The sequence below is a fragment of the Bemisia tabaci genome, chromosome 4 (assembly GCF_918797505.1).
Source record: "Bemisia tabaci chromosome 4, PGI_BMITA_v3".
Classification (NCBI taxonomy): Eukaryota; Metazoa; Arthropoda; class Insecta; order Hemiptera; family Aleyrodidae; genus Bemisia; species Bemisia tabaci.
In genome coordinates this window covers 23,475,708-23,499,187 of record NC_092796.1, presented here as the reverse complement: position 1 = coordinate 23,499,187, position 23,480 = coordinate 23,475,708, and the positions used below count along the sequence as shown (strand labels likewise).

Genomic DNA, 23,480 nt, shown 5'->3' with positions numbered 1-23,480 from the left:
TGGAGGGTGAAACAAGGAACCAGAAATAATCTAAATGATATTGTTGTGTGTTAATTGTCAACACTCAAAACAAAACCTAATTTGTGACTATGAACCAAAAAGTTGTGACTATATTTTCACCAATTCAAAATATCTGAAGATTACATAATAACTCCTTTGTCTAAGATATAATTAGTAAATTTTGGCCTTACATGTCTCTATCCTTTCTCAAGGCTGTAGGACATGGGAGACTGCCACACATACAATTTTGAAAAATTACTCCCATAAAACCACACCATTGGTTCATAATCTCTGGAAATTCCCATAATGCTACAGGCCTAAATTGTTTAATATTTTTGAACAAATCTCCCTCAAAAGAGACAAGCTTCATGGAAACAAACTGTTGACTCTAAAAACTTAGAAAGCAATGTGTTGAATTGAGTTAATAAAACACAATGACAAGATGTAAGTCATTCGAGAGGGAGCAAGCATCAGTTGATGCAAGGTAGCTAGAGAAGCAATGCAGCAGGGCCGCTGAGCTGATTAGTGGTAAAAATTATCCTTTTTCATTGAAACGACATTCTCCTATACTTTCCTCACCTCCAGTATTCAGAGGCAAAGATGATAACACCATATTGATTTTTTTCTCCCGTTAGGACACTATACTTTATCATAACTTGCTGTCATCTGCCTTGAGTAATCATTGCTTTGTTTTATTTCTGCTCTAAATGTCAGTCCTAAGCTATGTGCTGCAAATGAGCCTACACAAATTGAAACACTCTATTCCTGCTTTAATTTTTTCTCCTTCATAGTGTCGCATGACTTTGTGCAGCACTCTATTAAATTACCTTCCCCAGCACTTCACCTCTAGATTGCTTATATTCTATGCTTGGTGAAGGAATCCAAATTATATTACTATCATAATAACACTGTATAAAACTTACTTTCCAGATGGATTCACAGAGCCTCTTCTGTAAACTATTTGACCAGTGGCTGGGGCATATAAGCTAGGAGCTGAAGCAGAGATAACGTGAAGAAAATTAGTTGAAGAGAAGAAAATTTAGGTGAGACAAAAAGAGGAAGGCGTTGAAGTATAGTTTTAGGAAAATCAGTGATAAGCATAAGGTTAGAGCAAATGCTTCTGCTTTCATATTGTGTCAAAAATGTTGTACAATTTGAACAACATAGGTATTCGCAAAGATAAGTATTATACTAGAGATTAATAGATTTAACTTATTAGTACATTGCCTTTTGAAAAAATCCTTAAGGACACACTAAGAAATGAATCAAAATTGGTAGAATCTTTGAATTCTCTTAGATGATCTTCAATTAAAAAATACTGTTCACATTGTTAAGTGGGCTTTCAGTATAAGTCTACATGACTTTCAATGATGACGTGATTTAAAAATTTATAATTTAGCAAATTTCCTTTGACCTTATCAACACCTTATTTTGGCTGCTTATGACAACTAGGAAAAAGTAACTTCTAGCCTTGAGTACAAATCTAAAAATTAATTTATTGATTGAATTCAATTGAAAAAAAATCATATTGAATAGAAATCGCCTGTTCTTCACATTTGGCATGTAACTTGTCAGTTGAACTGATATAAATTTATTTTATTCTTCCTTCCCTTTTTATCTTGACTCCCTTCTTTTTTTACCATATTGAGTTTCAAAACCCAGCCCAACCCTCAGACCTTGATCTGTAGAGTATAATTTGTGGACAAAATTCTTCTGGGTTAGAGAGTGATTAGTTCCGAATTGAAGTGCAAAAAGTGCAGTGAGATGCAGGTGTCTAGCTTACCTAATGATATTGAAGGAAATCTTCGTGGTAGCTGATAGGCACCACCAACTGTGCACTCATCTGTACCTTTACAGTTTTTCAGATGGTGAAGAGTCCCGCGGAGCCAAGATTTCTCCAGTCCGTTTAATAAATTAATTCGATTCGTTTGCTCAAATGGATCTGCAAAAATAAGGTATTTTTAGAGAATCTAAAAGCAAACCCAAAAATTGAGTGCAACAACTTCTTTATCTTCGAAATCCAAAAATTAATTGATGAGTAACTAAATGCAATCTCCTCTTTGAGGTCATCCTTCGTTAGGTTCCGAAGGGTGCATAAATTCTTCGGAATATTTTGTTAAGAGTTACAATCCACACATTCATGAATTCTTCTTTTAGAAAATGCATTTTGGTCTTGTGATGTGTGATAGGAATACCTACTCAGGAAATGTGTCCATGGTTGCATCTCTAATTGGTCATGGCCAATGTAAACGAACAGCATACCTCTTTAAGAGAAAATTATGCTTGAGTGACCTTCCTCCGTCTACTTTAGAACTCTAGTTTCATTCTAAAAATTAGCACACAACTGCAAAATCGTCATCTTCCTCGAAAGTGGTTCCTTGAAGTTCCTCCATCTTCCTGTGAAAGAATAAATTGACACCCCCTCCCCCCAGAATGTACATATACGTCAGCAGACCCCCTTGGAGATGTTGCTCTTGTATTGTCCATCAACATCTGTTCGCACTGTTTATAATCTGTTGAGAGGCAGTAATCTGCATTTTCTTTGAATAGCAAGCAAAACATTTGATAACTCACCTAGTTTCAGATTGTAAAATGTTACAAATCCGGTCACAAATTCGCAGTAAAGGAAGTTATGGGTGGAATTGATAGTCCTCAGACAGGAGTATGTATTGTTGTTTGCATTCATGCAAAAGCAGAAAGGACCATCTGAAACGAAAGAAATTATTTCAATTCTTGGAAAAACTTAACACTTTTACAAAATAGAGATGCCTTTGGTAATATAGCAATTTTCCTGCAATCAGGGGATTTTTCAAAATCTTGGTTATTGGGTTCTGTCTTTTTGTTTTGTTACTTGCACCAAATTTTGAGTCAAGTTCTTCGTAATTCCATTTTCATATATTTGCATTGCGATTATTAAGTTTCAATATTTCATCGAAGAATCCCAAATATTTTAAGAAAAATTTATGAAGAATAAGTTTCTACCCTCTTGAAACACTACTTTCCAGCAAAGTACTTCAGAAGTAAAGAATGCGTAAGAGTTTGAAATGAAAACTAAACCTGAGCTTAAGTAATTTTGAGTGCATCACTTTAACTGATCTGCCATAAACTTCAATGCTACAACCCCTATGTCTTTGCAATGTCTACTGACTTGATGACTATCCAAACAGCATACAAAAATATTTATGGACTAGGCATATTTTTAGGGGGGCAAAAATCTTACTTGTCCAGTATGGAGGTGTCCTCCAATGCTCATTATCATGATTGAAACAGTTCATTCTTTCAGAGCCGCAGCCTTGTTCTTGCTTAGCTTTCCGCCTGGCTTTCCGCTCTTTCTTCCGCAGCTTTTCTTCTATCAATTTCCTGCGTGCATTCTGTTCAGAGGCTTTGTTGTCAATCCCGTTTGAGCTTTAAAAAAATGATTAAAATACGATTAAAACAAAATTGACAACGGATACAATCATAAGTATCTTGGTAGGAAAAATGCATATCCTACCGAACTGATCAGAAAAATAAGGAATTTATTTACACAAACTGAGTTTATTTAGGTATTTTCATTTAAAAATACTATGCTGGAGGTTTGACAAATTACAACCGTCTTGGGGTCCACATTAATAACATTATTTGTTTTAAAACATGAACTTAAGAAAAAAATTAGCAGATTGGTGCACTTGGAAACCCTGCAGACAATTAACTCAATTAAAAAAAAAGCATTGGGAAAAAAATTCCCTCCAAAAAAAAAAATCAGAGTTGTCTCTGGTGTCCTTCGAATATGTAAAATATTGACGCACAAACTTGATTTTGCCTGCATTCAGAGAAATAACTCAAATTGAAAATTGTTGATTGATACAATGAAGCTCATCTATGGCTCACCGAAATCTGACCCGTGAACTTTTTAAAAAATTGAAAAATTCAATGATAAAGAACGGCAAAGTCTCCGATTAAAGTGCTGAATTTTTAGGGAAAAATTATAAAATTTCTGGCATAAACTTACAGGTCTGGTTCACAGTAGCAGGTATCTGGCAGGAGGGGGCTGGAGGCTTTATTGTCAGAAGCGTGGCTTAATACAGGCTCCAGAATGGTTACATCGATACCTCCTGGTCTCACAATGTAGTGAGTCTGTAGGAAAAATGACACAAAAAACGATGATTGATTATCAACTAGCTGAAAGCTTCTCTCTTAACGGTAAATATAATTCTCAGGCTTCTTAAAGATACATTTCAATAAATGCTTCCACTCCAATACATTAAGGTGATAAGAAACATTTCAGAGAAATTTGAGGTATTCGTGTTTTAGGGCAAAACTTGTTTCGATGTAAACTTTGCAATAAAAAAAAATTGAAAAACTCAACTGTCAGTTCTATGACATTAATTTAAACCCTTCATGAGCCATACACAAGATTTTGATCTGACCTCAACACTTCGGACCTTTTTCTTCAAATTATAAAAAAAAATCGTTTCACCAGCTCCAAGCTTAAAAAAAATAATACAATTTTGTTGCGATTTGGTGTTCAACTACACACATACAATCAGAAAGAAATTAAGCTTCAAACCAAGAGGGACATGAATATTAATACCTAATGTTGTTATGGAGGTTACTTTTAGCTAAAGGAAAAATAAGATTTCTTGTAAAGTATCACCTTTTCTCTTTTACTGGAGGGACTGGTTGCTTGGTTTGCAGGATACGGAGTAGTGGCTGATAGCAATGATGAGTCTGTGATATTCGTAGCAGCTAGAATTGTTGCAAGTGTGGTAAGCAAACTTTCAGATGTAGCAACTTGGTTTGTGGTTGTGGATGGTTGCTCATCAAATACTTTTTGTTGGTGGTGATGCCGATGTCGATTAGACTCGAATAACTTATCATTTGGTGTTTCCGTGATTGGATCAGTAGCACTGTCTCTGGTGACATTAGTTGAAAATTTTGGTCCCATGGGATTTAGGTTTAATTTTTCCTCATGCATGTTATCCTCTGCATCATCTGAAGCCGCAAGCGGTGGTTTGTTTTTTTGAAGGTGGTGTCGAATGTCCTGCAAAAAGTGACAAGTTATTACTAAAAGTTAGTTGTTGGCAGCTAGTACTGAGATATTATTTTTTGTAAAAATAATCAAAATTATTTTGGCAGAGTCTTAACCTATGACTTTAAGATTGTTTTGACAGACTTTTGACCATTCACTTTAAAATTAAAAACAGAGAGAATATTTTTTTTCAATGGTTAGAATATTCTCATTTTTGAGAATGTTGAATCGATGAGGGAAAATTTAAACTAATGTACCTAAATTTTCTCTTAGACAATAAGGAGTAATAATTAATTTTAATGTACAAACCTTTAACTTTTCCAAATGCATCCTCAGTTTTCGAATTTGCCGATCAACCTTCTTTCGGTTCATCCGCCATATTTTAGGGTTTTGATAAATTTGCTGAGCGCAATGTACTTCACCTTTCTCCGTGACATTACAGCTTAAACTGCTAGACAATTTTTCACTAGATGGCTGGAAAACAAAAATATTGGTAAAGTTATATCAAATGTACAGTAAAACAAAAATATCACTTCAAGTAAATACTGGACAAATAATTCATCATGCATGGGTAGAAAGTAAAGCTACTAAATGACAGAAAACTATATTCAAAATTAATTTTTGAAAAACAAGTAAAATTGCATCTTTTTGCTTATTAATAAAGTCTGCTTTCAATAAAAAAAAAAAAAAAAAAAAAAAAAAAAAAAAAAAAAAAAAAAAGTGGAATTTATGGATTCTCTAAAGAATTATAATTTAATTTCTTCGAAAAGGACACAGAGAAGATTTCTTTGAAAATTTTTCAAGCCTTAACTCACCTGGAGGCCAGAAATTTTATCTTCGATAACATTCATAATTGATGAAATGTGGCTGTCAACAGTTGCAGCGTCTCGTTTGCTTCTTGATAAACCCCAATGATCAGCTAAATCGTGAGCAGTGGTTTCTGGTTTTGATTGCACACCATTGATGAACTTTGGCCGAAAATCTTTGCTAACATGACTCCTGATGTTTAAATAAAATAGAGTAGAATCAGATCAAAGTTGCAGTATTCAAAATTTTAAACTTGCTGAAAAAGATCTATGTTCCATGGAAAAGGGCAATTTTTAAGAATCAATCGCTTTAGGGATCTAAGCCATGAATTACAAGTTGTACCAAGTTCAAGTATTCAAAAAAAAATATATATTTCTTGTGACAAGACATGTTGAGAATGCTTGTATTTTTCCTTCTCAAATAATTATCAGGTTTTTCTCTGATTTTCAGCCCTATGACAGACATTTCCTTCCTATTAGAGTGAGGAAAAAACCAACAAAAACTACATAAAATGCAGGATTACAACCTGTCTGTTATAAAAGTTAACTCTATCAACTCTGGTTCACAAGGAATAATTAAAACATTTCATTTAAAGTTACCTCAAAAAGTCTCTTTGCATACGCCTTTCGTCTGGTTCGAGGCGGGTGTACATATGTCCATTGGGTGTGAAGCAAGCGCACTTTCTGGCAGGAGAGAAAGAGTAGAGTCCTAGTACCTGATCCTGTCCAAGACCATGTCCAGAGGCTGGCCGAGCCCGGTTCTTGCACTTGTGTTTACGCCACCGATTTTTTTCAAGAACGCAATGCCACTTTTGGCCTGGCTGACAAGGACTCCTCAGTTCTGGCTGTGCACACTCTAAAGCCAGCTTTTCTGCTTTGCTCAGTGCTCCATGTCCAACTGGCATCAATCGGTTGTCTGGCAGTAGATCGGGTGTTGCTTCGCTGGCAGCACCACCTTGATTAAAATAATAAGAAGTAAACTTTCATGAAATATCAGGATAGGTCGAGAGATAATGCATCATTTGTGCAAAAAAATCGCGAATTGATTAAAATAATATGAAGTAAACGTTCAGGAAATATCAGGATAGGTTGAGAGATAATGCATCATTTGTGCAAAAAAATCGAGAATATCCTACTATGCTTACTATAGAATGACGCTCTGATCCGCTACATTGCCACAAAAGGTTAAAATGTCATCCACTTAGGACCTAAATAATTTTACAATACAAAAAAGCAAAAGCATGTTTGAAAAGAACTGCTTGAAGGCTTCAAAAGAACTGTAATCCTTTTTTCATACATACTTATCAATGGCGTAAGTCTGCAATCACACATTTCATTTGCGATGTCTGAAAATCTCCGCCCCTATGTCATTTTTTTAAAGGAGAACAAATTGAAATCATTCATTGAAGTTTATGCAGAATTTTCTTCTCACAGAGAAGCAAGATCACGGCAGTCTGAAAGATTTTCATTGAGTAGTATTCTGTTTAAAAAATAGAGTATGACAGGACGTCTGCGACATCGCGAACCGAGTTATGTGATTGCCGAATTACACCGTCGTTATGCTCTATGATTACATTCATACTAAAAAATTGAGTGAGGACATCAAATAAGCTCGCAAGACGAATTTTCTTTGCCACCCGTTGGCTAAGATTCACTGCTAGAGCAATAGACGGATGGATAGAAGAAATGGTAAGTACAGATGGAAAACTCACTGAGAGTGTCCTTTTCAGGTGTCATTTCATCATCATCATCATCATCCTCAGGTCCGGTCTCTTCACCTCCATCTTCTTCTTCGTTGTCTCCATTCGGCCTCAGCTTTGATTCATCAGCATCCCCCACATAGACTCCATCTTCAGAGGAACCTGAGGTGAAAAAAAAAATCATTAATTTATCAATTACCTGCTACACAGCAAGTCTACAGAAAAAGGATGCTGCTTCATGTCTGAGTCTAATGTCTTAGGTACTTAAGTTATGAAGAAAAATATAAGGGTAATTTGTGTATCATCCCAAATTAGGTATTGAGCAGTTAATCAGTAAGGGTTTAACAGAAAACAAGCAAAAAATTAACAAATTTAGAGGTAAAAATGAAAAAAAAAATAAACAAATAAAAAAGACCTGAAAACAATGTCACTTACATTTTGTAGCTTGCAATAAAGGAACATGAGTTTCAGAAATTGATTTGAGGCCGTTCCTTGTTCCTTGCTCTGCATAGTGGCAGAAATTCCCTCGTGTAATTCAAAATTCCCCCTTTACAATTTCTCGTTTTTCATGTTAGCGATTCACTTTCTATCTTGCTGAACACTTTAACAATATTGAAAGGAATTAAATATAGGTACCTACTGAATTCTTACATTCAGAATACCTGGCGGTATCAGATGAGATTTGGCTACCCCATATTTCTATTTTTAAAGTATACCAATAGCTGTTCAAGCTCATTTAGAAACAAATTGGTCCCATGGAAAATACATTAAGATTGCTATAGGTACTCACTCAATAAGGAGGTGAAAGATGGTGCATCAGCCGCAGAGGTTTCGTTCAGTTGATTGTGCCTCCTCCTAAACTTCAGTAGTTTCAGTGGGTCTGATGGTTCTCGCCTGCCACTACTGCAAATCCAACAAAGCCCATTTTTAGTAAAAGTAAAATAGGTACTTAAATTACAACTGTAGTGAGTTCAGGATTAAAATCTTCCATGTGTTACGACCTCAAAAGTTTATTACAACTTAATTTGGATACAAAAGATTTATTTGACAGTAAAATGCCTATGCCCGTACGCACGGCCAGCTATAGCATGATTATGAGGGGGAAATTACACTACAGTTGATCGATGAACAAGATCTTTGCATGGCTAGTCAGAACTTCACATTTGAAGGAGTAACCATTAAACATAGTTGCCGACAGATTCTGTTCTTCAGATGTTTGCTAAAATTTAAAAGAAGACATGACAATCTTAACACCCTTGATTTTACAAATTATTAAAGTAGAATCCATGAACAACGATGAAAAACTTTGGCACATTTGCACTTCAACACTTGAAAAAGTACTTACTAAACTCTAAACCCTAAACACATCAACACATTCTATTTATCAGGTGTTTGCAAAGGACCGTAATGAAGATATAACGACTTTAAAATCCTTGCTACTCGTAAATCTAATGTAAAACAAAATTAGGAATAACATGTAAATAAATTTAAGCCGTAAAAGTAAAAAAAGGGCGGACAGATTCACTGATTTTTAGCTTTGTTTACAAAACTTAACCATGTGGCATGTGCTGGCTTGCCCGCCACTCCGCCATATTGGATTGCAATTCATGAATGAAACATTCCAAACAAAACGGACCAATGAGAGGCCAAGGATTCGTCATCGTACTCATCATAGTACTACGTGTAGTATTTTGTAGTGAGTGTTGCCAGTTCCAGTGAACAAATGATGATAAAAGCTTTCTTGGCCGTCAGGCATGATAATGTACCCGAGATCCCCGTAGAATTTTGCAGTTTCTCATGCAACGCCAACGAACTAATCGACTAATCCCCTCGAAAAAGACCGTTTTTCGTCGAAATCTGAAAAATCAGTTTTTTTTACTCCACTCGACGATGTAGTTTCAATTTTAAAGCGGGTTATTCAAAATCGGCGATTTTGCCCTACTCTTGGATTTTGCCCGGAGTTGGATAGGTTGTTCCCTATCACAAGACACGCCTTTTTCCGGCATTGGCAAGTTCACCCGAAATTTTTCCCGCGCGCTACAGCGTTGCCAAGTTGAAAACAGGCAAATTTCGTAAGTGGCATTAAAATTGAGCTATGAAGTTGCGGTTTTAACGAAAATTCTCTAAAAATTGCGCACTTTTAGGAAATGACCATGTTTTAAATGTCGCATTAATTTTAACATGCATTGTTGCCAATTTTTCGATTAAATTCGACAAATTTTACAAATCCGCAAATACCCAAAACAGCTATCTTCAAATTTGAATTAAAAGTTGTCTAGTCGATAGTTCGTTCGGTTCCACATCCATCGATGTATTATAGCTTGCAGGAAAACTGTTGGTTCGCGAGATATCATCATTTTTGTAAACAGTTTTATGGAGCGACGACGCTTTTTAAGTCTGGGCAGATAGAAATTTTAGCCTCCAAATACACCGGGTAGCATTAATTCAATGATTTTCTATGTAATTTTTGGTGCTGAATCCGAATTTGACCATTTCATAAAGAAATTGTCACCAAGAAGTTGCCAAATTTGGCAAAAATGGCCTAAAATCGGCTTTTTTGGCGGATTATGGCCAGTGACTTGCCAGGAGTTGATCAGACGACAAAATTGGTTATTTCCACAGTTGAAACTCGTTAAACTTTCTACAAGCTGAGTCAAATTCTTTCTGCTCGCGGCAAAATTAAACGCGCGACAAGCAGCAAACTGAAAAAAAGACACCAAAATTGGCGCTTTTTGAATTCAAAAGACATTGTCTATTTGACATTGTTCACTGGTAAAGACGCAAAGAGAACAGCGGAGACGCTCACCACGATGGCTTTCCGTCAATTCAAATTCCGCGCGCTCCAATTTGTGTTTTCCCGCTACTGCGCGCGGCAGGTGCGCGATGGGCTTGGCGCGAAAACCGCGTGACGCTCGCACAGTAGGGAGGGTGCAATAAAAACTACGATTAGGAAATTATGAATATATGATCATTTAATGATTTTGGCCTATCAAATGATGAAATTACGCTAACTCCGTATTTTAGAATGAGCTGCGAATACATTTCTAGAGCAAGAAACTGATGAAAAATGAATTTACCTTTCGATGAGGAATGTGTCAGGCCACTTCATGATGACTTTGCGGTTCACTTTGCGTCGTTTATTACCAAGAAGTCTGAGAATAGAGCGACCATCCATGTGTGGAGGTGGCTCTATACCAGCCATATCTAGAAAAGTGGGAGCCAAGTCGATATTCAGGACTATCTCGTCGATCCTACAGGAATAAAACAAAACATAGAGGTAAAAAAACAAATAATTGTTTCTTAGCTGCAGATCTTTGAAAATTATTTGCAAACATCTTTGAATTATAATTAAATATTTGTTTCAAAGTGTTGGTGGTGTGTTTTTTCCGAGTGATGGAAAACGCTTGCAGATTCCTCTTGCGTAATATCAGATTTTTCCCGAAATTCAGCAACTCAGTTCGATCATACCGGAATAAATTTCAATAATAGGAGTCCATTTAATCAAGGAATAAACAACATATGTAACACACGAGCACAATAGCAATGATTCTGCGATTAATGGCAATCTGTGCAACTTGGGTGCTAAGATGGACATTTTAGAGGCGCAATTTGCGATTCCACTGCCTTTACCATTCTTGGTCCCTCGGTACGTATGAGAGATTGAGTAAAAAAAAAAGGGGGGGGGGGGAAAGAAAAAAAAGGGAATTGACGTGCGACGGTCCGAGCGGGGCCCGTCAATGGAATAATTCACGATGAATTATTCATCCCGTCCCATTTCGTCGTGCTGAGGAAGAGCGCCGCATGAAAATTCAAGAGTCGCCAAATTTTTCCCGACAAAATATTACTTTTGAGGAAGTTATGAATAGTTTTCCTTGAGATTTTAATATATTTTAGCTCAAATTGCGAACAGAATTGTTTGAAAAATTGGAGGGAAAATATTTACAACTTTCCCAGTAAAATTTTAATTTAACAAGGGAACTTTGGCAACGTTCGAGGGCTCATACGTCATTCTTCCTAGGCACGGCAGCATCAGTGGCGTGGCGTGAATGATCGATCATCGATATTTCCCCATTTGAAAGCGTAGTAAAGAATCGATTAAGGTGTTCGCTGCGAACACCCTGTTAATCGATCCTTTTTTATAGGTTTAAATTGCATAACAATCGATATATCCCAAAGCACGCCACGCCACTGGGCAGCATTGACTCTTAAGCAAATGGCTGCCCCATGGGAACGGGGGTGGGGGCACTAATCCCAAATCCGCGAACCAAAGCGGCTTCTATCCGTTGATCGGGGTCCTCGGGGTGGGCCCCGCTTTGCGAGGCAGGCGCCCAGATTTTGCCAACCGGGAGAGGAGGTGGGGGAGGGGGGACGGTGCATCGATGGATAGGTATCGAAAGCGGGCCCCCTTCGGCCCTGCGGGGGTTTTTCTTCTCGCCGGCGTTGGCGCATTCTTCGTATGTCACCGGTGCAGGTGGTCTGCGCCCCCCTCCCCCTCTCTTTCTCCCCCTACGTCCCCTTGGCCTTTGGAGTGACCATCTCGGTGCTGCCATTTTAACCAGCTTCCAGACGCGACGGACATTTTGACTTCGTGATCGTCTAGTGGTCCACTGCCGTGCTAAGGAAAAACGCCGTATGAACATTCGAGAGTTGCCAAATTTACTTCGATAATATTTTTATTTTTTAGGAAAGTTGTGAATATTTTAAATTTTCAGAATCAATTAGTGACATTGCGAACAAAATTATCTGAGAAATTGGGAGGAAAATATCCGTAAGTTTACCAGAAAATTCGCGTTTTATAAAAGGAAATTTGGCAACGTCTGAAGGTCCATACGGCGTTTTTAATCAGTACGGCAGCACAGTCCCTTTCCTCTTCTCCGCTAGAAAAAATTCTGCAAAGTGAATGGTACCTCTGAAAAGTTTCGAACAAATTTTCTCTTCATCGTTTCTTTGAAAAAGATAAGGTTCACTCATTTTGCACCGATAATTGTGTAGCCCTAAATAATCATCGAAATTCACACACAACTTCTTACTAGTACATCTGAGGGGCTTGGAGGACAAGGCGCATGAGTGTAGTTTTTGAAAAATTGAGATAATAATAATTTCAAGTAAAACTAGTCTTAATGCAAATTCTGTGAAAAATTCGCTTCCAAATTCCAATTTTTAAGCATCGAAAAGTAGGTTTGAAGTTTCTTTCCGTCATAAGGATCCATGTAATTTCGAAACTTCAAACACGTATTTCTAGAAATAGCAAAAACTGCACTTATGCGCCTTGTCCTCCAAGCGCCACATCTGACCTGTCGAAACCCTAATTGTGATGTTATTGAAGGCTAAGTTAAGACTTTCGTCACAGTGAGGAACTTTTTCAAATAAAAGTACCTACCAGAAGCAAAGTAGCCGTCTATTTGCCTCCTTGTATGACAAGTGACCTCAGAGGTCAAATTTTACTTTCTCCTTTTATCATTTTTTCTCATAAATTGACCAGCTTCCCATTTTTCTCAAACCTGGATTCGCGAGTTAGGGTTAATATGCGTAGCCACTGGTTCACTAAGCATTCATATTTATGACTGTGCCTTAGTAAAATTGCATTAGTCTCTTCGTAAGAGATGAAACCGACAAGAAGTTGTTTGTTTCCAAAACGTGATTAAAAAAACAAAAAAAAAAAAAACAACAACAAAAAAAAAACATATGGTTTTGGCATCCCGAAATAAAGGCTGCAATTGTAGCAGAATCGATTACATTTACCAAAGTAATCAATGCCACAATTAGAATTTTTACAACGTTCCTCGGACATTATTGCCTCAAGTTTAGGGTATCTTTATCTCAAAAATGTTCAAAGCTCTCACAAGGTAAATAGCCACTTCCTACAATCCAACTTTTAAAGGCAGGCCAACCAAAATTAAAAAATCGTCACAGTCCAAAACGAGTCCTACACGTCGAATCTGTGTTGATTAGGCGTTGTATTCTCTTTTCAGGATTTGCGTTGAGGGGGGGGGGGGGGGGTTATACTATATGGTTATACTTAGAATCATGGGGAACGAAGCTAAAGTTGACGGACACAACTCGACAACGAAGCAGACCATAGTTGCATACACCGTACATGCGCTGCACGGCTCCCTTATCTGAAACCAGGTTTGACCAGCAACTTCCATCAGCTCCTGACATCCCCCCCCTCCCCTGGGCCCGAATCGATATCCAGAACCGATTTCATTCCATACTTTTGACGCCAAAACGCAAGCACGAAGATAGGAAATTAGTCGAAAACAATCGATAGTAATCGATCCGCATGTATCGATTTGACGTGTTGCGATTCTTGCTACTAAACATTGAAAAATTTTGAAGCCAGAAAGGTGTGTTACACTCAACCGCACAAGACGATATTTCAGAGTGCTTTTCGTCGACTGCTGCGCCTCAAAAACGGACCTGCGGACCTCAGTATCGGAGATTCGTTTTCGGGATGGAAAATTCCTCTCATTTAGTTTCGTATTTAGCAGCAGATGTTTTTATCGTAATCTGTCAGTTTTTAAAAAGTGAACGAGCCATTTTGAATAACATTATTTAAGAGAAGGAACTACATCCGAGAACATTCACGCATTACTTTTTTCAAGTCTTTCCTGAGTTTTTTCTTTTTCTAATAGTCTCTTATCTGACGATTGCAAAGCTGTGTATGAAAAAAATCGGAGGATCCCCAACATTTAAAAAGATTGGACTACTCAAAACAAATGCTAAAAGGTAGTTTTTCTAGCAACCTCATAAATTTCACTAAAGATATTCATGCAATGGATCATGCTTGTTTATGCGCGCAGAAAGAAAAAATAAGTTGCCAGAGAGTTGCAATAGGCCCGCAACCGTAATACCTGCTAATCTACGCTACGGTTAATGTTGATAAGATTTTTAATTGATGCAACTATTCAGCCTCTGAGGCTACGCTAGGAAGTATCTTTTCACAATGAAGGCGTTTCTCATGCGTCGTGACTCCTCATTGAATAATTATCTCAAGCAATCGCATTTTCACTAATTTACGCTGCTTCACCGTTGATCGGGTTTTTGATTAATGCAACTATGCGGCCTCTGAAGTCACGCTAAAGTATCTTTCAATATGAAGGCGTTTCTTATGCCTCGTCACTTATTCTCATCAAATAATAATCTCAAGCTACCACATTACTTGCTAATCCACACTGGACGTTTAGTGGTAGCACCACTGACAATTGTATTTATACGGTTTTGTGACAATGCGAAGACGATTCAATCCTCAAAATACTGCAGATACGCCACAATTACAAAATTCCGTCTGAATTGAGAGGGACTTTTGACTTACGTTGTGCCAGCATCAACTCCAGGGCCTCTGACCAGGAACGGAACGCGAACGTCAAACTCGAAGGGAAATGACTTGCCCTTGATTAATCCGAACTGTCCCAAATGGTAGCCATGATCCGAGGTATAGATGAAGTATGTGTTGTCGAGTTCTCCCAGATCTTTCACTTCTTGATATACCTGAAAATTCAAACAGACGAAATGAGCTGTGTGCTTGGATCGCTTCATGACGAAATTAGCTTGGCCGGCAAATATCGGGCGTGCCTAAGGAGATGGAAATCGCTGAGGTTGGGCCGAAGGTAGCTTGTCTCTCACACAAAACTTATGGGGCTTTGGCAGGGCAAGGGCCAGTCTCTGGCAGTTTGCGCAAACCGCCAGTTTTGGTCACAGTTCGTTAAGTGAATGGAATTCAGAGGAAAAATAAAGAAAGAAACAAATATGCAGTTCATCGAAAGTATTCCGAAAATTCCTGAAAAATTAAGAGCTATACGCACCCTCTCTACGGCTGCGTCGACGCTCTGGAGGGTTTGAAGTCTCTTGGTCATGAGCAGGTTGGTGAACTGCCGATGGATTGGCTTCATTTTTCCGGTCACTTGGAGAATCCATTGCTTGTCCGGATTCGGTGCGTAGTCATATGATGGCGTGCTGCAACAAAAAGAGAAACCTCTCTTTAACATTGGTTTCGGACTCAACAGTATATGTTAAACAACAGTCATTCATAATGAAAATCGAGGACGGGTTGGCCATCCAATGAACCACGCCTAAAATTGCTCCTGAGACGACTCAATTTTCCGTCCGTCTTGGGGTCCCCTAGATTACTCTAGAACCCCTGGAACCCCTAGATTCCCCTAGAACCCCTAAAACCCTCTAGAACCCCCTAGAACTCCTAGAACCCTCGTTGGAGCTATGCAAAGCTTGAGTCCCTTGATACTGAGAGTCAAGGCAATGTGAATCCATTTCTGATTGGTTCCCGCATTTTAGGCCTTTACAGTGTCACAAACGGGAATAAAGATTACATTTTTACCGATTGCAAAGATTATAATCTGGAATGGACCAGGGAATTACGGGTTCGGCAAGGAACAAACGGAATGAGAGAAGGAACGGAGAAAGGAATTTGAGAATGGGCCGATCAAAGATTACGAAAAACGTTCAATTTGTGTAATCTTTATTCCCGTTTGCGACTCCATGAGGGGGTGTTGTTTTGACTCTCAGTATAAAGGGACTATATTGAAAGCTAAATGGGTCCTCTCGACCTCCTTGGTGGGATATCTTTCTCTGCCTCCTCTTATGATTTTCTGCACCCTTCAGAATCCTTTAATGGGATCCCCCACCCTAAGAAAAGTTCCCCTTAATCTCTCTTCCTAAGAAAAGTTCCTGGTTCCGCTCATGCCCTATGGCCCTCTGCCCTTCCCTTCTTTTTCATCCGTGCGTGTTCAGCACGGCGCCACAACACAAGGTCGACGACCATCCTCGTCACGTTCTCGGCTCCCGTCGACAGATACGTGTTTTTTCGACCTCTCCTGAAAAGCGCGTCAACGGCGAAATCCAAAATCGCGATACCTTAAAGTCGCGCGACGGTCGGAGGGTTGCCGATTGGACGCGGGAAATGAGAAACACGGTCCGCGCTCGTGGCTGGAGGGCGCGGAATCCGCTGCGGTCCGGCGTCGCCGCGATCCGAGCACGTTCCGCGCGGCGTCAGTCCACGGAATGGAACGAGACGGCCGCGGATGAAGTCATGCCCGACGCGACGCCTGACCCGCGGAATACGTCAAATTTTTGCTCCGGCCTCGTCGTGGAGCTTTCGGCGCCTCCAGATAAACTTGTCGGCTGGTTAGTATGCGACTGGATTCGTGAAAAGGCAATGGAAGCGTTTTTCGATAAGAGGGCCTACGCCTTTTGCCCGGAGAGTGGGTTTTCTGAATCTTTACCATTTCAGCTATCCAACAGTGGTGTGGCGTGAATGATCGATTATCGATATTTCCACATTGGGATCCGTGGTAAAGAATCTATTATTAAGGTGTTCGCTGTGAACACACGGTATAGTTAATCAATCCTTTTCCATAGGTCCAAATGACAGATCAATCGATATATCGCAAAGCACGCCACGCCACTGCTACCCAAACTTTAATGATTTGTAAGGAAGATGGTTTGGACTGCATTTTGCAATTTGGAACTATAAATTCTGGCTCTTGTGGAAAAACACTTATGTGCATAGGGAAACTAATGGCACATACGTTGCCGGGCGAGAATGTATAGTTCCAATTTGCAAAATGTAGTCCATTTGATGACCTGTGGGAGGACCGAGTTTTGTGGCGGTTAGGCGTCGCAGAGCGCCAGCGAGTGCTGTGAGAGCGACTCTTAAGTATGTAAGTAAGGGAGATGATTTAAGGTAAAACAAGAGTAATAAAAGAAGCAAGTGTATGGTATACTCAGCAGGCTGATTATTGACAGTGATAGACAAAAAAGACAAAGGGGAAATAGAGAGATCCTATTGGTTGAAACGGCGGGTGGTTGTTATGGACTGAGGAGAAAAATAATGGACGAACTATGGGGTCTCGTGGGTTACAGCAGGTACTTTAAATTAGTATTTTACTTTTACTTGCCTTCTTTGTCCATTTAAACCACCCGCTTCCACCCCTTCATTTTCTCTTTGTCTAAAGCTTTGCTTATAACAGTTTCGATAATCAGCCTACTGTGGAAAAAGCTCTCGAGAGCCTAGAGCGCGACTGTCAATTAGGGAGTCTTATATACTCATTAATAACAGACTCAACCTATCATCGAGAGAGCAAAGAAAATCGACGCGCCTTCAATTTTGTCGCATGCAAAATGGGCATCAATCGAGCAGGAATAGTTGTATGTGCACCTTAAATTCAACACGGCGCGTGTCCGTCGTAGACCTCAGGGAGACACCCCCCCCCCCCCCATTGCTATCACCGTTCTACATAATTCATGTGATTTTTGTCACCATCTCATTTTATTATTAATTTTCATATTCATTTCAACAACGACTATGAATTCCAATGACATAGGTAACTGTAATTTTACTTTTGAGCGAAAATAGGTTTGAAAGTAAAATATGAAGCATGACGGTTACCCGGTAAAATGCAAGACTAAAAAAGTCATTATTCTTTAAACTTCATGACATTACACTACATAATTATCTCACGCCAATTAATTTTTAAGCTTTAGATTGGTTACGAAACTGCCGGTGATATCCGCCGCACTTAGAATCGTCTGATATTGAAAGGGTGTCTAAAGCCCCTCTGAATCACACATGACCATACAGCAGATTGAAAAACAACTGTTACAGCTATAAAGAGCGACTAATACATCGAGGGATTTAGCAAAGTACAACGCACTGCTTAAGCACGATCACTGAAATCGTAAAGAAAGTTAGAACGCCTTCTATTAATTGCATATGCAACACGGACAACCGTTGAGCTGATATAGTTGTATCAATGGGTCGAATTGCACGGGCGTAGAAATGAATTTGAGATACGTAATACGACGGTGCAGCTAAAATTTTCATTAAATGAATGTTAAAAATTTCCAAGTGGACGTCTAGATCATTTGCCTTCCGCGAAGTGCCTCAAATTTTTCTCAAGAGATCGTCATATTCGTGTTTATGAACACTGGAAAAAAAAAACACATTGGATCTAGAGTCCAGACTCTTGAAAACATTGACAGGAAAAAATACTCTTGATTCAATCAGATTTTAGCTTAAATCATAAGGAAATCCGCTCCAATTAAGAGGCTTGGTTCTTGATTTAAGCTAAAATCCGATTGAATCAAGAGAATTTTTTCTTGTCGATGTTTTTAAGAGTCCGGACTCTAGATCCAATGTGTTTTTTTCCAGTGAAAAAGGGCTCTAAGAAGCCTAAAAAACGTCACAACTTTACAGAAAATAGACAAGAGAAGAAGGTTTTTGAGCGGTCAAAAGTGGGTTTTTGAGCGAGATCGGTGATTTGATATTATTTTGGGGAGGGGAGGAGGGGGATAAGATAAAAACTGGACGATAGGGGAGGTTCAGCTTTCAGATCCTCCCCCGCCTCCTCTGCGGTTTTGTGCATGCGGCACAGAGAGAAACAGAAGAAAATAATTGCATTCAGGTCGAACGTCTGCGTATGTAAAGCGCGCGCGATTTGATCTATGATCACCATCTCGAATCTCGACTCGCTTGCCAAGTTTTCAAGAGAAACCAATGAAAAAATTTGAGAAAAGTGGTTTTTCACTCTGTCAATGAAAAGCCAAAGATCCGTACATCACAAAATATGTTTTACTGGTATGGGCGCTTAATGGATCAGCAACAAACAAAGATATTTGTGAAAACACTTAACCACGTCCTACTTGACCGAGATGTGTTCTTTTAAAAAAATAAAAAAGCACGGTAGATAGTGCCATCAATCGCTAGAACATACTATGACATATATTCACGCAGATATTATCTGAGTTGCTCGTTATCGTTAAGCGACCAGCCCATACTTAACACAGCATGGATTGATACGAGGATAGTAAGGGAACTTATATGATACGCGAGGGTAATGTCGCTTTCGGGGGATATTTCAAAGGACGGTACATTTTGAACGTAGATATAAAATATTTAAACGAAATTTTTCAATATTATTTTCTTTTCTATTTTATGCGAAAGACTAAATTACCAGAATGCAATTCTGCGACAAATACAAATTAACAGTCCCCTTCTGGATCCCGAAGTTGGATTGTATTCCTTCACTGTAGTATGAATACACTGACAAGGCATCAATCCTTTTTTTGGTCACGAACTTATGGGTAAAATTTTCCCTGGATCGGAGCAAGGGAACTCCTCGAAAAAAAAAACCTATCTACGCAAGAGATCTCTACGTAGGTTTTCAACGACTCCGGGGCAGTTTCCTTCCCCACAGTCGCGGCATCTGGGAACCTCATTTGAATAAAATCAAGGGGGCACAGGAGGGGGGTTGCGCAGTCCACTTCATTCCGATCTCCGATACTGTCGCATTGTTGTCCCTCGCCGCTGAGTTGCGGCGCCTTTTTCGGTGTGCCCCCCCCCCCTCCAGCTCCCTTGCCTCCCCCTTAATCCCTTATGTTCCCGTGCCCACACCTCCGATCATGAAAGGAATCGTATAAAGAGAGGTGGAGTAGCGGATGGACCGGAAAAAAAAAAACGCATACCTGGAATTTTAAAGTTGCATATTCGCCCTGTGATAGGAGAAGGGTTTATTACAAGGAAAAATAACGAGCAAAAAATATTAACTGACTGTTTTTTTGACCGCGATGGTTTTTCACTAAACTTAACCGGATCAGCAATATTAAAAACATGGTTTTCAGAGAGATTTTGCAAAAATTACAAATGAACGAATAACAAGTTTTAAAATAAAAAGACACCTGGTTGAAGGGAGGTATCGATAGGTGACTTAGTCATGTCTCCTGGAGAATTTTGAGGGGCAGAATTTCTAGGAGGACACCGCAGCTTGCCGCCCTCGATGCCTCCAATAATTTCCGTGGTCTTCCCATCAGGTGTCATTCAGAAGCGTGACGTGCTTTGCGATATATCGATTGATCTGACAGTTGAACCTCTGGAAAGGATCGATAGACAGGGTGTTCGCAACGAACACATGAATGATCGATCTTTCACCATAGCTTCAAATTGGGAAATATCTATAATGAATCATTCACGCCTCGCCACTGGTGTCATTTTCTTCGGAAGTTCTTTAGCGTTCCAAGAGTGATTATGCTCTCTCTCGAAGAGGGAGAAATTTTAAGTTTCCTGTTTTTTCTGTTCACAGAGGGGGCTGAGCCGAGCTAGCCTCCAGAAAAACTTCAAAAACAAAAAAAATTACACTTTTTCGATTTTGTGAGAGGGCATAGGGAAGTAGTCTTACCACCCACTACACATGACCCCTCCACACGGAGAAAAAAAACCTCGTGCGTGGAACCCGGAGTTTAGGTCATATGGATCTCTGAAGTTTCCAGATTGAGCATCTGAACACTTTAGGTCTAGCTGTCGAGGTTCGGATCACACATCTGAAACTCCAGTTCTTACACTACTTTAGATGTGAGAACCGAAGTTTTTCGGATGTGAAAAGCGAAGTACTTCAAGTGTAAGAACTGAAGTTTCAGATGTGTGATCCAAACCTCAGCAGCTGGACCTTAAGTATGTTCGGGTGCTCAATCCGAAAACTTCAGAGATCCATATGACCTAAACTTCGGGTCCCACGCACGAAGTTTTTTTCTCCGTGCACAAAGAGTAAGTGCCTCCAACCATGTGTCGTAACCACCCAAAATCCTCTACATATCAAATTACATTAAAAATGCGGTAAAAGGCACTTGAAAAACACATCAAGTAATGCAGGTATGAGATGGACCCAGGGCCTTGTTGAAATGATTTACAAGTGAATCATCACTTTAAAGGAACAGAACTGGCTCGCGACATTCCACTCCAGAGCGAACATCTTCATTCTGGTGGGCTCGTGCGTCGCGGATTGTATCGAATGCCTCCAGCAGAACCTATCCTTAGCTGGGAAATAATCGCGATTCGATGGATCGAAAGGTAACAGGTTCGGCGTGACTCCGCCGAGGGTTGCCAGATTGCACGAAATTCCTCCATTTGCGCACACGTGATGGAGTGCGGTTCGTTCGATTTGACAACGGGGTCGAGCCGGTTCACGGGCGTCTGCGCTAACTGTTTAAACGCCCCGATAATGTGGTTTTATGACATTTCGCCGCTTTTTACTGCCCGAAGTCGTCCGAAATTACGGCACGGCAATTTGTCGAGCGCGGGCCGGAGCGACGCGACGTAGAGTACCGCGACGCGCAGTGGCTTCAGTTTCGTCGACTCGGTTTTGACGAGCGCTTTAACATAAATCTAAAAGGATGTGGGAATTGGGAGAGTTCAGGGTCAGAATGGACTGCATTTTGCAATTAGGAACTACGATCTCTGGTCAATTTTTGGAACATCGTATGTGCTAGTAGTATTCCTGTGCAGTTAGGTGCTGAATAAACCAGAAATAAAGGTTCCTCATTGCAAAATGTAGTTCGTTTCAAGGCAAGCAACACTGGAAAAAAACACATTAGATCTAGAGACCAGACTTTTAAAAACATCGACAAGAAAAAATACTCTTGATTCAATCGGATTTTTGCTTAAATCAAGAACCAAGCCTCTTAATTTGAGCGGATTTGCTTTTGATTCAAGCAAAGATCTGATAGAATCAAGAGTATTTTTTCTTGTCAATGTTTTCAAGAGTCTGGACTCTAGATCCAATGTGTTTTTTTCCAATGAAATAAAGCGCGGGTGAGGCCTAAAACATGAGGGTTTGTGTCTTTTTCATCGTTACAAAGAAAGAAATTTAGAGAGTGATATGCAATTTTATAGTGTCTAATTTGATACTCCGAGAAATTATGATAAAAGGAAGGGAGTCCGCGTGAAAATTTCTTAAAACAGCCTTTTTTTTTGGGGGGGGGGGGAAGAAATCTGATGAGAGGGATCCAGGCACAAGCCCTTTACGCTTCCCCTTCTGCGGTAAACGCCTCAGAGGCACTCCGTCCCCCAAAATCAGAGATGATAAAGGTTTCTCGGTACAGAGGAAATTGACCCCAAAGAATCCAGTATGAGGCCCAAAAAAATTGTACTTCGAATGGTAGGTGTCGCCATTAGACAGCGCCGAACACAGTAAAATATACAGAAATCCCCCCCCCCCCCCAACCATCCCTTGGTATTATATATAACTGCAGACTACAAATGAAATTTCCGATTTCACGACGCATTTTCTGTTTAAAATAATGAATCCGTTTCTGTCGTGACACCCTGATTTTCACGCGGGTTTGATGACTGTGCGACGGGTTTCCTAATTTATGACTCCTCTTTAATTTATCACTTTGGCTCATGCATTGGTGCGAGCATGTCTTGGTTGAGTTGCCGAAAAAGCCGCGGAAAATACATTCCTCGTTTGCGTCGCAGCTGATAGGGATCAGAGGAATTCCTGGGACCATCTCGTTGGCCACCCATCAGGAGGCTTACACCTCATCTCACGCTCCTGATTTTCTTCGCGCGAATTTCACCCTGGGAAATTTTCCGATCTTTCCTCCTCAACAGTGATCGCTCCGTACCTGCCGAGATTGCAATTGCTCTGATTGTATCACTGATTCTAGGAGCAGATATGTAACGCCCTCAGTGCTGAATGAATCAGTAGAAGCTGTTCTTAATATATATTCAACGATGCAGTACGACGAATCGGATAGGGAAAATACCCCTCTTTGACGGGTTGTTATTTTTCTTGACTGCATTTGACCCCTCGGTCTGTTACACAGCTGTAAGGGATTCTGCATTCTGGGGTGGTGAAATTATTTTCAATTAAATAGCAGCCAAGATTTATCCACACGGGTTTTGAAAACAGAACGGATGCAAATTTCGCGAATTTTTGTGCTGTTACCGACAAGAATTTTTTCGGATATTCTTTCACTTAAGTGTTCATGTCTGTGCTATTCTTTCTTTCAAAACTTTAGATGAAAACGTTTGATCCCTGTTAATTAAATTGGTAAATGTAAGAGGTCAGTAGCTCTTTCCTTTGGAAGTTTTCAGTAATAAATCTTAAAAAACACAAACCGCATGTGTCTTGGGATGTGTACAGGGGCGAGGCGTGAATGCTCGATTTTTTA

General features: G+C 39.6%; 1 protein-coding gene across 2 annotated transcripts in view; it reads right to left on the bottom strand.

Moving 5' to 3' along the window:
* Positions 1-23,480, bottom strand: part of Sulf1 (Extracellular sulfatase Sulf1) — a 96,158-nt gene that overhangs the window by 1,987 nt on the left and 70,691 nt on the right. For both annotated transcript variants that reach the window (XM_019054362.2, XM_072299531.1), the window contains 14 exons: positions 15,323-15,473; positions 14,833-15,008; positions 10,595-10,768; positions 8,308-8,420; positions 7,530-7,679; positions 6,418-6,772; positions 5,827-6,010; positions 5,321-5,485; positions 4,637-5,023; positions 3,992-4,116; positions 3,221-3,405; positions 2,575-2,706; positions 1,784-1,942; positions 924-993 (listed from right to left, as the gene is read on the bottom strand). In XM_019054362.2, coding sequence (XP_018909907.2) covers positions 924-993; positions 1,784-1,942; positions 2,575-2,706; positions 3,221-3,405; positions 3,992-4,116; positions 4,637-5,023; positions 5,321-5,485; positions 5,827-6,010; positions 6,418-6,772; positions 7,530-7,679; positions 8,308-8,420; positions 10,595-10,768; positions 14,833-15,008; positions 15,323-15,473 — 2,526 coding nt within the window. The remainder of the gene's footprint in view (positions 1-923; positions 994-1,783; positions 1,943-2,574; positions 2,707-3,220; positions 3,406-3,991; positions 4,117-4,636; positions 5,024-5,320; positions 5,486-5,826; positions 6,011-6,417; positions 6,773-7,529; positions 7,680-8,307; positions 8,421-10,594; positions 10,769-14,832; positions 15,009-15,322; positions 15,474-23,480) is intronic.